Source organism: Microcaecilia unicolor, chromosome 9, assembly GCF_901765095.1.
Source record: "Microcaecilia unicolor chromosome 9, aMicUni1.1, whole genome shotgun sequence".
NCBI classification, from domain to species: Eukaryota; Metazoa; Chordata; class Amphibia; order Gymnophiona; family Siphonopidae; genus Microcaecilia; species Microcaecilia unicolor.
Window position 1 is genome coordinate 147,729,873 of NC_044039.1, and position 16,409 is coordinate 147,746,281.

General features: G+C 42.0%; 1 protein-coding gene across 1 annotated transcript in view; it reads right to left on the reverse strand.

Annotated features, from left to right (window-relative positions):
• The window catches only part of GCHFR (GTP cyclohydrolase I feedback regulator), a 32,913-nt gene that overhangs the window by 12,691 nt on the left and 3,813 nt on the right, over positions 1-16,409 (reverse strand). Inside the window, exon 2 of the mRNA XM_030215203.1 lies at positions 11,833-11,927. Within this exon, the coding sequence (XP_030071063.1) occupies positions 11,833-11,927 (95 nt within the window). The remainder of the gene's footprint in view (positions 1-11,832; positions 11,928-16,409) is intronic.

Here is a 16,409-nt window from a genome sequence, read left to right on the forward strand (position 1 = left end):
TCTTCAAATCAATCACCTTACTTTCTAATTCATCTCTATGTTACAGCTTTGCCTTACCCCTCACTACCAATTATTTATTTATTTGTTATATTTGTATCCCACATTTTCCCACCTATTTGCAGGCTCAATGTGGCTTACAATAATCCGCTCTGGCATTGCCATAACAGAGTTAAGATACAATTAATAATGGGGAAATGAGCACAAGCACTCCTTAACCCAAAGGGAAGTACATATGCAGGATGTCACATTTATTCTAACTTCCTCTAAGCAATCTGTTTCCTAGGATTGAACTGTATATAACAAATGGTTCATGCATAGTGAGTGTTTAATCTATTTTACATGCAGTCTGGGTAAGAACTTAGTATCTTTACTACATTGTAATAATTAGAAGGGGTTATATGCTTGAAATATACATGCTTTACATTGTACCTAGAATTGACCTGTCAATATTGAGTGAGATTCAGCCTGACTCAGCTGTATGTACATACACTATATAAAGAAACAGAACATTTAATGTGCTATGATGGTTCCTCAGTGACATTACCGCATATTCCTTTTGGGATATAATGGTTGGAATGGGTATGAACTGAGCACATTAATATTTAAAATGTACAATATAACTTTGATTTGTTAATCTGTGTATAGAGATAATAGAAAAGGTTTATTTTTGATTCTGAGATTTAGTAGTGATAGTTAAAATTTAATGCCAAGAAGTGTAGAGTGATGCACTTGGGGTGCAGAAACCCAAAAGAGAGATACCAGATAGAAGGGGAGAGATTAGTAAGCTCGACTCAGGAGATAGACCTTAGGGTGTTGGTGTCGGAGGATCTGAAGGTGAAGAAACAATGCGAAAAGGCGACAGCCGTGGCCAGAAGGATGCTAGGCTGCATAGAGAGGGGCATAACCAGCAGAAAAAAAGTCGTTGGTGAGGCCCCACTTGGAGTATTGTGTTCAGTTTTGGAGGCCGTATCTTGCTAAAGATGTAAAAAGACTGGAAGCAGTACAAAGAAAAGCTACGAAAATGGTATGGGATTTGCGTTGCAAACTGTACGAGGAGAGACTTGCTGACCTGAACATGTATACCTTGGAGGAAAGGAGAAACAGGGGTGATATGATACAGACGTTCAAATACTTGAAAGGTATTAATCCGCAAATGAACCTTTTCCGGAGATGCGAAGGCGGTAGAACTAGAGGACATGAATTGAGGTTGAAAGGGGGCAGACTCAGGACTAATGTCAGGAAGTATATTTTCATGGAGAGGGTGGTGGATATGTGGAATGCCCTCCCGCGGGAGGTGGTGGAGATGAAAACGGTAATAGAATTCAAACATGCGTGGGATAAACACAAAGGAATCCTGTTCAGAAGGAATGGTTCCGTGGAATCTTAGTGGAGATTGGGTGGCGACGCCGGTAATTGGAAACAAAACGGGAGCTGGGCAGACTTCTATGGTCTACGCCCTGATCGTGACTAAATAGATAGGGATGGGCTGGAGTGTGAATTTTAAGGGGCTTCAATGTTAGCTTCAGAACTTAGTAAAAACAGTACTAGGCAGACTTCTACGGTCTGTGCCCTGAGAAAGGCAAGGACAAATCAAACTCGGGTATACATATAAAGTATCACAAACCATGTAAAATGAGTTTATTTTGTTGGGCAGACTGGATGGACCATACAGGTCTTTATCTGTCGTCATTTACTATGCTACTATGTAGAATAATAAGCCATTTCCAAGTCTAATGAAGTCTATCATGGACTTTGAAAGAGCCAATCCCTAATATGCCTCAACAAACATGCATTACTATATAAATGCAAATTAGGGAGATCTATTCCACCCTGCATCCAGTTGCTTAAAAGGAATGAAAATTTCAGTTTAGGTTTCTGTTTCGCCCGTCAAAATTTAAATAACAGAGTTAATGCATCTCAGATCTTTTTGATTAATCTCAGTGGCAATGTTTGCAGCATATAAAACCACTTGAGAAAGATTATCATACAATTAAGACTTATTCTGTCAATAATAGTGGCAAGCCCCCCCACCTAGTCAGTTGTCGCTCCGTAGTAGCTAATAAGTTAACAAAATTTAGACAATAGAGTTCAGTGGTGGAAGTAGTTAATTGAATGCCCAGATATTAGAACAAATGGGGTGACCATTGTAAAGGAAACATCCCGCCCCAATTTCTTTTCACCAAATCGGACGGCAAGGTTTCCAACTTCATTAAATTCAGCCCAAAACCTGCATAGTCTCCATATTCTTTAATACTTTCCAAAGGAATGTCTAGGGATCGTTGTGGGTTGGTCAAGAGCACTAGGATATCATCAGCAAAGGCTGTTATTTTAAAAATCTGGGTTCCTATATGGAAATCTTAAATTTCTGGGTTAGACTGGATCTCCTGTATTAAAGGATCCAAAGTGAGAACAAATGGGTGACAAAGGGCATCCTTGTCATGTCCCACGGCACATGGGGATAATAGCCAATCTCAGGACATTTATCATTATAATAGCCTGTGGTGAAGTGTACAGAGCTTTGACCATAGATATAACGTGATTGGTAATGCCATATTTGTCTAGAGTGGCAAACAAGTTCCCAGTGCAGCTGATTAAACGCGTAGAAGCTGATTAACAATGATGTTTGTTGAGATCAATCCCTATATTCCAGTGATGTCAGAATTGTCCTCATATTTTTACCTATTGTCCTATCCTTTACAAAACCTACTTGTAAGTCATGGACAACAGAGAGCAACACCGTGCCAATCGAATGGCTATGACTTTCACCATGAGCTTTACCTCATAATTCAAGAGGGATATTGGGCAATATGATTCTGGAATATTAGGGCCACGGACTGGCTTTGGTAGGACTATGATTTTGTGACAGATTAAGATTTTCAGACAAAGATTCCCTATCCACTACTGCATTAAATTTATTAGCAAGGGTGCCAACCTCCTCTTTGCTTAATAACTTGTAAAATTCGGCACGAAAATCATCTGGTCCAGGTGTCTTCAACAAAGAACTTTGCTGAATTGCCCATTCTACCTCCTCCGGTTTAATTGGGGAACTTAACATGGCACTATCTTCGACTGTAATAAGTGAGAGTTCTAAGCTATCTAAATAAATATGGCCTTGTAACCCTTCTTCTGTTGGGGGGGGGGGGGCATATAACTTTTTGTAATAATCACAGAAAATATTACATATCCCTTGTCCCATCTGGAGCTTTTAATGTTAAGATCTTTTTTGGCCCTGTTTTACTAGCTACCAGAAGGGCAAGAAGTTTACCCTCTTTATTTCCATGTTGTATAGGTAGAATTTATAAAAGCCTTGGGACTTAAGTGTCCTTTGGTGGATCAATTCATTTAATATGGTTTGTGTTTCTATAAGCATGATCAACAGTGTCAATCGAACCCAAGAGTTGGCACATATTAGGTAAACCTTTAGCATTCCAAGTTCCACCTCTTTCTGAAGGGAATGACTTATCCATTTCTGGGTCCCAAGCCATATTTAAACCCCCTCCCATTAAAATTGGCATATTTCCCCTATGAATAAAAAGGGATGTCAAGTTTCTGTAAAATTTGTTGTCCAATTGGTTAGGAGCATAGACACTAAACAGCAACATATCTTTACGATCTATCTGTGCTTGACACAAAACATGCCAGCCTCCTGGATCTGGGGCTAATATTTTGAGCCCACCATATTTAGGTTAACCACTGCAGGGTTACTGAAGTATGACCCCTGGCTGAAGACTGGTGTTTGCAGTGACTAGACTACATTTTGTTTTTATGTAAAAAGGGGAAAAATACCCTGGTACTTGTGAATAAGGGCTTATGGCAGCAGATTTCCATCCTGTTTCTAAAAGAGCCAAGCAACCCATATGACAACCAACTTTGGAGCATTGTGTAGGCAAATTCTCTTTGTAATCCATTAGCATTAATCTTGGGCAGGCACCTAGTATATGGCTCCGTAGATTGAGCATGCTTCCAATTAATGAAATTAGAATTTAAGCTAGCTTGGATTGCTTTTCAGAGTTTTGCACAATGACAGAGATAGAGTTTCTTTCTAATCATCAGTGAAATGGAACAGCTGCTATATTGTACTTGGTTACTTAATAGCCCAATAATGCAATAAACTTTCATTAAGAAGTCCAAGCTAGGACTGGCTCATTATTTCGGATTTCCTTTATAAAATTAGGAAATCAAACATTCAGGAAATATTAACCAAACCCGAGGCAATTGTGTAGTTTTGTTAAACATATTAAAGAGGTACGCACCTCAGATTTGTCCAGGGGCTGTTTTTTTTTTTTTGGGGGGGGGGGGGATTGGAAGGGAAACTTTGATGCAACCTTCTGGAAAGTTTGATGACGAATTTGTTTCATAATTTTCTTGCTCATTCGGTGACCGTTGATTTGTACTGTTTGTAAATTTATTATGCTTCTGTGGTTGTATGTGATATGTCATCAATAAAAACTGTTGAAACATAAAAAACATATTGAAGAGGTATAAGTGGAGGTTAGAGAAGATGCGTTCTGTGCCAACTGCACCAAGGCCTGTGGAATGAAGCAGTTTGAAATCATCATGACTGTACCCACATGCTGACATGGACATCATCCATGTGTGCCCTAGGAGCTTCATAAATCAGGGACAGCCTTGGGACGCAGCCCTGACGTGCAACCAAAGGGGCATGACCAAAGGGAAGTGTAGCTCCTTTGGAACCTGGAGGAACCACAAATCCTTTTTGAAGGAATATTTCCTGTTTGCTACTACTTTAGTCTACCTTAAAAGTTGTGACTATGTTGAGCTAGATGAAATTCTTCAGGCTATACGAGCTCTGGCACCGGCAAAGGCGCTAGGGCTGGATGGCTTCACTAACAAGTTTTATAAGGTCTTTGGTAGGTTGTTGGCCCCCGTGCTTTTGCGGGTCTTTCGTTCCTTTACTGAGGGTCAGGATATTCCTCCATCCTGGAATTTAACGACCATTACAGTTGTACTAAAACCTGGCAAAGATTCACAGTTATGTAGTTCCAATCGCCCAATCTCCCTTTTAGAGGTGGATTATAAAATTTTTACAAAGATCATAGACACTCGCTTGCAGCACTACTTACCTATGTTGATTCATGAGGATCAGGCGGGTTTTATTCATGGACGTCAAACCTTTGACAACATACGCTGAGCCTTACATCTTATGTACCATGCTGAGTCTGCACAGGTGCCTTTATGTATTTTATCATTAGATGCGGAAAAGGCGTTTGATCGCGTGCATTGGCCTTACATGTTTGCGGTGTCACAGCGGGCTAGAATAGATGGCTCCTTCTCATTTACAGACCCCCGTGTGCTTCAGTTCGTGTCACTGGTGGAAGATCGTCCTCATTCCTCTGTTTCGTGGCACGAGGCAGGGTTGTGCTCTCTCGCCCCTTCTTTTTGCCTTAGTGGTTGAGCCGTTGGCAGAGTACATTCGCACTCACTCAGACATTCAGGGTATCAGGAGCGGAGAGCTTGAAACAAAATTGCTTTTGTTTGCGGATGATCTCTTGTTAACTTTATCGGATCCGACGATCTCCTTCCCTGCTTTGACTGTAGTTCTTAGTGAATATGGCAAACTATCAGGTTTTAAAATTAATCTGAATAAGTCAGAGGCTCTGAATGTGTCGATACCAGAGGACCAGGTGGTTAACTTAAAGAGGGATTATCCATTCAAGTGGGCAACCTCAGGTATTAAATATCTTGGGGTAACTTTAACGAAAAAAACCTGTGGATCTTTATGCCACAAATTTCCCAAGGAAGCTCAGGGAGCTCTTTCTAGAACTTGAACGCTGGGAGGGCCTGACGGTTTCATGGCTGGGCCGTACTGCAGCGGTCAAAATGATTTTGCTTCCCAAGCTGTTGTACTTATTTATGGCGCTCCCGATCTTGATGCCAGCTAAGTTCTTTAGAGGATTGAGGCGGAGAGTTTTTTCCCTTTTTCTGGAAGAGGAGACCCCCGCTGGTCCGTAGAGAGGTGATGTACCAATCGCGTGCGATGGGCGGGATGGGTGTTCCCTGGTTTTGGGCTTATCATCAGGCTTCCCACCTTCGCATTTTAGTGGAATGGATGCAACAAACAGGCAAACTATGGGAACAGGTGGAACAAACTTGGTTGGATCCCCTTCCACTAGCTGCGGTTCTGTGGCTACCAGATAAACACTTGGGAACGATACTTAAAGATATGCCCCCATTGTTGCAACGGCCCTTGTCGGTTTGGAGAGATGTAAGGCGTAGGTTTTTCCCGAACCGTAAATATTTTTCGAATATGTTTATTCGCTTTGCACCGCAGTTTACACCTGGAAAGGAGTCAGGGAGGTTTAAGAGGTGGGAAAACCTGGGATTATGCGAATTGGGACAGATTTGGGAAGAGGGGGAGGTGGTTTCTTTCCAGCATATACAGGAGGAGTATGGGATTCCTGTCTCCCATTCTTTTCAGTATCACCAAATACGGGATTTTATCTTGAGAAAGGCTAGGGTGGACCTGAGTTTAAATGAAACTCTTTTAGAACAAGCCATGGCGAGTGGGGGAGGAAGAGGTGGAATATCTAGGCTATATAGAGCTCTACTCTCACACAGTAGGCCAGTTTTGTACTATTTAACTAAGTGGGAGCAAGCTATGGGAGTGTCCTATGAGTTCCCGCAATGGGAAGGGGTTTTCAAATTATTGCTTAAAGTTTCTGTTTCCAGTGCTTTAATGGAAAATGGATATAAAATCTTGTATAATTGGTATTACACCCCTCACAGGTTGCATAAAATGTTCCCTTCAGTGTCGGCTTTGTGCTGGCGCCAGTGTGAAGAAGTAGGGGATATGTATCATATCTGGTGGACATGCCCCAAGGCTCAGAAATTTTGGACTGATGTTCTGCGATTGGTACACAGTATCACCAAGCTTTCATATCCTATGAAAATGGAACATTGCCTTCTTCATGTTAAACCGAGAGGAGTCAAGCCACACACTCATCACTTGGCTACATTTGTTTTTGTGGCCAGTAAGCTGGTTCTAGCTGCGGCTTGGCGGCAGAGTACATTGCCAGGCCTTGCAGTGGTAGTCTGCAAATTAGATCACATTCATTTGATGTCTAAACTGACAGCCAAACAAACTGGTCATATCCTAGCGTATCAGCAAATATGGGACACTTATGTGACATGGTCCTCCTGTCCAGATCCCTCTCTTGGTCTGTTATAAAGGGAGGGGGGGGGATTTGGTTAGGGGGTTGAAGTTGAGGTTCGTTGTAGTATGTTTAAATTGCTCTATGGCTGTGTAGATTTGATATGTGATATCAGGCTTTCATATGTGGAAATTTTTGTTATGGTATATTTTCTAATAAAAGCTAATAAAGAAAAAAAAGTTGTGACGGTTTCTGTTTGGAATGGATAAACAGAAGATTAAAACCCCAAAACCCCATTACTGCAGTTTCTTCATAGGAGGTGGGGGGGGGGGGGGGGAAGGAATGAACAATTTTATTGTTAGCTACTCCCTCATCTTTACCATCTCTGGCTGGCTCTGGACATTCTGTTCCACCCAGTTCTGGGTCTGTCAGTATCCTTACCGCCTGAAGGGACTCTGACATTCTGTCCACCTGCAATACCTTCAAAGTAGTGGTGCCGACAGTGGAAGGTAGTCAGAACTCGTCACATTCTCCAGACTTTTGATATGTGGGGGAAGACAGGAAAATTCTGAAATTGACTCAATTACTCCTACTGAAGTTAGTATGACAATTGGGGTTGATGTTGACTGGATGGGATTCTCCTCTGGTTTTACCTGTGAAACCAATTAATTTTACTGGCTTTAGAGGGCAAAGAGATTTGCCTATTTCTCCTTCAAAGATTTCTAATTGGAACGATGGACAATGATGACCCAGATGGAGTCTACAATCATAAGATCACCAGGTATACTTTCTGGAGAGGCAGCGTACAAGAACCTCCCAGGAAAAACAGATCACTGAAATGATGAAGGAGATTGATAAGTTAGAAGTTAATTTAGTATTAATAAAAGATAATTCATCACTGTTTGCTAAAACTTTAAAATCGTAAAATATCTTCCATTTCTCTTCCAGACCTAAGGTGTATTTTTATTAATTTATTTTTTCAAATTAGTTACATCAAATTGAGGGGTCCTTTTAACAAACTGCAATAAAAAGTGGCCTTAGCATGTGCTTAAATGTATCATTCCCATATGGGTAAAAATAGCTGCACTTTCTTTTTCTTAAATTAATAGCCCCGCGGTAAGGCATTTTAAGCTGCGGTAAGTATGTGTTGGTGCTTACTGCAGCTTAAAGGATCCCTCATTTTGAAATGAAACAAACCTTATGTGATGAAATATCCAAGAAACAATCCAATAAGTATTAAAAAAGGTTGAGAAATATTCAGACCATAAACCAGAGGGGGATCTCCTCATAAACACACAAGCAAGGATGGGCAGCAAAGAGGTAGGTTTTGATATTCTATCATCCACAGGGCATTTAAATGTGATAGGTTTATTAAAGAATCCTCTGTGGAGGAAGCTCAAAGCAACTGTGTCAGTATCTTTATCACTGTTCAAGTTTAGACAGATTACTTTCTATGAGCATAAAATAAATGATTTTCCCAATGTCTTTTTCAAAGGAGGAAATTTCTAGTATTAAAAGTCCCAGGGTACTGGTGTTACATTTCCGTTTCTTTTTTAAATTTCCATGGAAATGTATTAAGAGCAGGTCAGGTCATGGTTTGGTTTTTATTACCTGCCCATCTGGAGTCATTTTTACAGAATACAGAAGATAATACTATATGAAAGAACTTCTATCCATGCCCCGAGGTTGGATTAAATAATGCTGTGGGTTTGTATGATCTTTTTGATCTACTTTCCTTAACACTGAGTTACAGTTTCTTCCACTTCTTCCAAGCTGTGGTCTGAATTAGATGGAAAAAAAAAAAAAAAAAAAAGATTCTTTTTCCTTGTATTTTCATTATTTTAATTTTATGGATCTTGGAAGACTTTTTTTTTTCATTGAATGTTTCTCATACTGAGGTTTTCTCTGACAATATGGAGAATTTTACTCTCATGTTTTACTATGCTATAATTTTGTATAGTACTTGAATCCATGAGGTATACTGAATGGTACCCTTTCATATGACAGGGGTTTTCTGTGTCTTAGATATCAAGACTAAAAGCTGTATGGTCTATGAGGAATACATGTAAGACCACACATTAACACAAAAACATTTTGGTACAATAAATGGAATATTTCCATCTAGCCCATTTAATCATGCTATATCATTATGCACTGGAATGGTCCCTCAATGAGGATATTTCTTTAAAAAAAAAAACAGGCTTAAAATAGAAAAACTTTTTAATGTGCTTTGTTTCACGTCACATTCCAACCCCCCAGCTCAAACAGCCCATTAATGGATATAATTTGATGCAGTGTTCTTCAATGCAAGGTCTGGGGGGGGGGGGGGGGGGGCTAATGGTAGCCCCTGGAGACTTCTAGGACAGCCCTCCTCATTCTGATTTTTTTCCCTACTACTCTGTCTCTCTACCCAAGTTCACAACTCAGTGGGGGAAGTGGATGAGGGGAAGAGCTGCATGCTTAAAAGGACATGGCATTTCTCAACAGATGAAGAGAATGCATTTGGAAATGAGCACTTCCTTGAGGATACACCCAATATATAGTTTAAGGAGGGGTGATAGGGAGGGTGGATGTCATTTGACACAAACTAGTCAGCAGTGTTGTAGTCTTGCATGGGAAGACATTTGGTGGCTCTCCTTCAGCTCATATGCATCCAAAGTGGCCCCAACTTAAAAATTAGAGAAGACCACTAATGTGGAGGCTCATTTTCAAAACACATAGACTTACAAGGTACATAGGTTACTATGAGGCATATTTTCAAAGCACTTAGCCTTCCAAAGTTCCACAGGTTTCTATGGCACTTTGGAAGGCTAAGTGTTTTGAAAATATGCCTCTATGGGGCTCATTTTCAAAGCACTTAGACTTACACAGTTACATAGGGCTCCTTTTACTAAGCGGCAGTAAGCCCAATGCAGGCTTACTGCTCGCTATGCAGGAAGTACCGCTGGGTTACCACAGCAGCCCGGCGGTACTTCCCACCCCTAGAACGCCGTCATTTCCGGCGCTACAAAAATGTATTTATTTTTGTAGCGCTAGCGTGTACCCAGTGGTAATCGGGCAGCGCCATGTGCTGCCCAGTTACTACCGGGTAAACGCAGGAACCCTTACTGCCACCTCAATGGGTAGCGGTAAGGGCTCGCCCCCCCCCCCCCCTGAAATGGCCGCGTGGCAGGTGCTTTACTTGCCACCTGGCCATTTTCTGTAGGAAAACAAGAGTTCCCTTTTACCAGCCAGCACCGGCCCCCTTTTGCCGCAGCTTCGTAAAAGGGGCCCATAGTAACCTATGGAACTTTGTTAAGTCTAAGTGCTTTGAAATTACGCTTCTATGTAACTTTGTAAGTCTATATGCTTTGAAAATGAGCACCTTAATGGACTAGCATAAAACAGTGTTCAGAACTAATGATTATTCAGAAAGAGAAAGCCTTCATGAATAATCTCCTAGACAGCTAAGGGTGCCTCTTGTTAAAATGGGGTGAAATTTTGCGATTACACATTAGATGCAAAAAAATGTAGGGATCATTTTACCAAGATGTGGAAGAGTAGCCAAGTGGTTAGTGCAGCAGACTTTGATCCTGGGGAACTGGGTTCGATTCCCACTGCAGCTCCTTGTGAGTCTGGGCAAGTCACTTAACCCTCCATTGCCCCAGGTGCAAAATAAGTACCTGTATATATGTAAACCGCTTTGAATGTAGTTGATATACCACCTTTCTGTGGTATTTTGCAAGTCCCATTTCCCTTCCCCCTCCCCCCTAACAGATTTAGAACACGCTAACAAACTAGTGTCCATTAAGAGCCATGCAGCCCACAGGTATACAATGAGCTGGATGACATTTAACACACGCTAATCGTTAGCACGCACTAAATCCGTAAGGTACTCCAAGTGCGGTAAGCGCAAAGGCTCTGTGAGAATTATTGAGGGCATTCCCAGCATGTTCTCAAAGAAAAAAAAAGAAGTTCTTTACTATCTGGTAAACATATTCCCGGCACAGATATCAGCTCCTACTTAGGAGGTGGTAAGGATAATTGCATCTGTGCAGTTAAGGCATGGTCACTCCATGCACATTCCCTTCCCCATTACATGCTATGATGTCAATGCAGGAATTAGCGCATGCAGTCATGCCAGCACATTAACTGTTACATGAATCAATTCACATACTTACCCCCAAATTCTATATATGGCGCCTGCAGAACTTAAACAAGCCAATCAGCATCCATAATTGGTACTTAACCAATTAATGGCACTAATGGGCTTTAATTAGAATTTACTCGCACAACTTTCTAGGCATAGTCTTTTAACATGGTGCGCATAAATTCTAATGCGCACAGTCAAAAATGGGGGGACAGAATGGGCAGGTTGTGGGAGTTTCACAAAACTATGAGCACTACTATTATAGAAAACACCTGATCTATGCCAAACTTAGGTGCAGGTATTTAGGCCTGTGTGGTCTAAATGGATGCACCCAAATTTTAGGTGCAAGAAAGACACGTGAGCATATTCTATAAAACTACACCTAAATTTTGGTGTAGTTTATAGAATCTTGTTAACCGCATGGTTTTACCGTGCTGATTTTTAAGGCACAATATATAGAATTTCCCCCGTAGTGCACGTTAGTAAAGCAGACCCCTCAGAAAGGACGAAAGAGCATAGCACTCACGTATTGCTAAGAACAGACACACACACACATAGTATACAGGTACAGGACAGCACCAGTGTACTTACAAATTGTTCCCCAGAACTTGCCTCTTCGAGGCTCCCAGTTCACACATCAACGTAGGGTCTGAGAACTCATCCCCCACCACTGTGGGCCCAGTCTCCTTAGGAAGGAAATTTGCAAGTTAGGAAATGATAAAACAGAGCTCCTGCTGTTGTTTCCTGACTCCTCACTTTTGCAAAGTCAATAAAAATATCAAGCGGTTTATGCTTCAGTACAGTATCAGGTTAAGAGACTGAAATAAAAAAATAAAAAAATAAAAAAAAAAAAGACTAGAAGAACACAAATGGTAGAAGTTATAAAAATCATTTTAATAACCTGTGCAAATTACACTAAATTAAAGGAGGGAAGGGAAACATAAAAGAAGGATGTGAAATCACAGAATAGTGGAGAGCCAGACTGCTATAAAACTAAAGAAGTCTGTCTGAACTTCTTAGTTACACTAAGCTAAATGACACTTTGTGAGAGCTCTTAACATACAGACACTTAAGTGTTGATTATACAGCACACACATCTACACACAGCTTGGATTTTGACTGAAGAGTTTTTGGGGGGAGGGGGTTTGTTAAATTTATTTCTTCTTACATTTGTATCCCACATTTTCCCACCTTTTTGCAGGCTCAATGTGGCTTACATTTTACTGTTAACCGATTCCGGTCTGAACAAATACATGGTATGAATGAATATAAAGTGATATTGTGGTATAATGAGGTACATGTATGGTAGGTAATTGGGGGGAACTTAGAGAGGAAGAGGAGAGGATGAGTCAGGTAATGTCAGTTACGGCAGGGGCGTAGCTATGGGTGGGCCTTTCACCTCAGGCCCGCCCACCCAAGCGCACACACACTGCACCAGCTTAGCGACCATGGGTCCAGGGCAGAAACAGCACCCACTCTGGCTCAGCTGATGATGAGCTCTCCAGACTCGCAGCAGCGAACTGGCGGGCGGCGGCAATAAAAGTATAAAGCAGCCAGGCTCCTCGACTCCGTCCCGTCCTTCGCTTTCACTTCCCTGCGCTCTCAGCGTCCCACCTTCCTCTGATGTCATTTCCTTTCGGGCGGGACGCTGGGAGGGCAGGGAAGTGAAAGCGAAGGACGGGACAGAGTCGAGGAGCCTGGCTGCTTTATACTTTTATTGCCGCTGCCCACCAGTTTGCCGCTGCGAGTAGAGAAGGAAGAAAGCCATTTAGAAAATCTTTTTTTCTACTCCCCCGCGCAGCCGTCGCCGTTTACTCAAAACACAGCAAGCAACCCGAGCTGCTGCCTGCATCCACGTTGTCGTTCTCTATTGTTGGTAAGCAGAGGGAAGGATGGGACTGGGAGGGGTGGTGAGTACAGAGTATGGGGGACTAATGAAGTGGGTGAAAGATGGGGGAGGAATTTAGGAGACTGGGTAAGGGAGAGACAGAGGGGGGAATGGGAGTGCTGGAGAGGGAATGAGAGGGAGATGGTCAAAGGGGAGAGAGGAGAAATTGCTGGATAGATGGATGGAGGGAGGGCAGGGGAGAGGAGAGTTGCTGGACATAGGTGGATGGAGGAGAGAGGAGAGTTGCTGGACATGGATGGAGGGGAGGGCAGTGGAGAGAGGAGGGTTCCTGGACATGGGTGGATGGAGGGTAGGGCAGGGAGATAATTGTTGGACATGGATGGAGGTGAAGGAAGGGAAGACAGGAAGGAGATGCACATGGATGGAGGGGAGAAAGAAGAAATTCTGAACATGGATGGAGGGGAGGGAAGACAGAGGAAGGAGATGCACATGGATGGAGGGGAGAAAGAAGAAATTCTGAACATGGATGGAGGGGAGGGAAGACAGAGGAAGGAGATGCACATGGATGGAGGGGAGAAAGAAGAAATTCTGAACATGGATGGAGGGGAGGGAAGACAGAGGAAGGAGATGCACATGGATGGAGGGGAGAAAGAAGAAATTCTGAACATGGATGGAGGGGAGAAAGACAGAGGAAGGAGATGCACATGGATGGAGGGGAAGGGAGAGAGAAGAAATGCTGACATGGATGGAGGGGAGGGAAGAGAGAGGAAGGAGATGCACATGGATGGAGGGGAAGGGAGAGAGAAGAAATGCTGACATGGATGGAGGGGAGGGAAGAGAGAGGAAGGAGATGATATGAGGGAAAAGGAAGATAAGAGAAAAACTGCACATGGATTGAGAAAATAGGCAGAAGCTGGATCCACTGGACAGTCAAGTCTGCGGAGGACCCAGCTTTTACTTACGGATGTAGAGCAAGAAATGAAGAAGAAAGGAGGAAAGTAAAGAAATAAGTGGAAAGGAAGCCCTGGAAACGGAGTTAAGAGGACAGATAGCAGCAGAATCAGATACTGGGCCAGCATGATCAGAAAAACAAAGTCACCAGACAACAAAGGTAGAAAAAAATCATTTTATTTTCATTATAGTGTTTGGAATATGTCCACTTTGAGAATCAAGTGCTCAACATTAAAAGTTTATATTTATTTACTTATTTATGGCATTTTATCCCACATTAAACATGAATTAGATTGGAACCTGGGATCATTTAATTTTATTTTTCCTGGAGAGAGTAATGCATTGCCTCCCCCCACCCCAGGCTCTCTCCCCGGCCATAGCCAGCTCTGCAATTTTGAGGGGGTGGGGGGCGCAGAGGTGGACCGGGCAGAGAGCCTGTTGTTAAACATTTACCAGCAAACCACTGTCTAGTGCCCACCCATCCAACCTGTTGGCCCACCCAAAAATTGACTTCTGGCTACGCCACTGCGTTACGGTCTTTGGTTATATTGTGTCACAAGTGTTCAGGTATTTTATGTTGAGTCGTTGGGGTATGCTCTTCTGAACAGGTCTGTCTTTAGTGCTTTCCAGAAATTTAGGTGGTCAGGCGTAGTTTTTACTGCTTTTGGTAGTGCGTTCCATAGCTGTGCTCTTAAGTAGGAAAAGCTGGATGCATAGGTGGATTTGTATTTGAGTCCTTTGCTGCTTGGGTAGTGGAGGTTTAGGTATGATCGTGCAGATTTTGTGGTGTTTCTGGTTGGTAGGTCGATGAGGTCTGTCATGTACAGTTTGCTCACACCTTTTTCACTAGTATTTTCAAAGTGAGTTAGTTACATGCAGATATACTAGATATTTCCCTGTCCCTGGAGGGCTCACAATCTAATTTTGGGCTATGTTTACTAAATGGGCATTAGGATTTAGAATTAGCATGGTTTTCAGCACGTTTATGCTTTTCTTTTTGAGGGCATGTTTTATGCAGATCATACGTTAACGTACTCATTAGCACGCAGTAACTGCTAGGATCCAGTGCAACTGCCTTGTTTCTTCACTGGTGAACAATAGAAATCAAACAAAATAAAACATGGAAAAGAAAATAAGATGATACCTTTTTTATTGGACATAACTTAATACATTTCTTGATTAGCTTTTGAAGGTTGCCCTTCTTCGTCAGATCGGAAATAAGCAAATGTTGTTAGATGACAGTATATATAAGTGAAACATCAAAGCATTTCACTAACAGTCTAACAGGATGGGGGTGGATAGGTAAGAGACAGGAAGAATCGGGTGGATGAGGGACAGGGAGATATGCATGGAGACAGGAGGGTGACAAAGCACTGGTGAAGACAGAATAACTCTCTGAACCATGTCAGACACATTAATGGCTCTGTTTACTAAGCCGCAATACAGGCGCGTTGACATTTTTGGCACACGCTGAGCATTGGCGCTCACTGTGTAGATGCCCATAATATTCTGCTTACAGCGATTCAGTGTTTGGGCCTGCATAGATACATATTTTTCTGCTCATCCTTTGGTTCATATTCCTTTATATGGAAAATATGTACTCTTCTTATTCCCTTTAAATTGTTTGACCTCTTGAATCTCCTACATTGAGGACTGGAGTAGTAGTTCAGATTTTTTAAATTTCTTTCTTTATGTATTTCTTGCATAAATTTGTTCTGACAACTTGATTTGTTTACTCAAGTATATATCTTGGAAGTATGTTTATTGTTAAAATTAATAAATACGAAAAAATGTTTCAATTCTGCTGTACACAGAGGACAGTGTTTTTTTTTTTACAGCAGCAACTCTGGCATATATGAAGACCACCAAATCCTAAAGAGACACTCATGTAAGACATGAATGATTAGTTTTCATAGGCATCACCCTGGGAGGATGAGGGAGAGTGGGGTAGGTTATACTTTTCCTTGGCAGGTTCTACACAGAGAGGAACAGCTCTTATTTAAGAAATATCTCTCACTAATTGTAGAAGACAAGGGCGGAGACAATCAGGGTAGGGGGTCTAAGTAAAGGGGCGTATCCACAAATGGCGGTTTACGCTGGTCAACCTGTATGCTCCTACAGGTCCCAAAGGGAATTTTTAGCAGAAGGCATTGAAAGCAATTAGTGGGAAAGCGGAGGGGGATCTTATAGTGGGCCAGGATATGAATTGCACCTTGGGTAAAGGGGATAGGTCTTCCAGAGGGGGGGGAAGGGAAGAGAGCAAGGAGGGTAAAAACTTAGGTTCCATCCTAAAAAAAAACAAAAACCACTGCCTGGACTATCTTTGGTGAGTGTTTCATCCAGTAGATAAGGAATTTACATATTACTC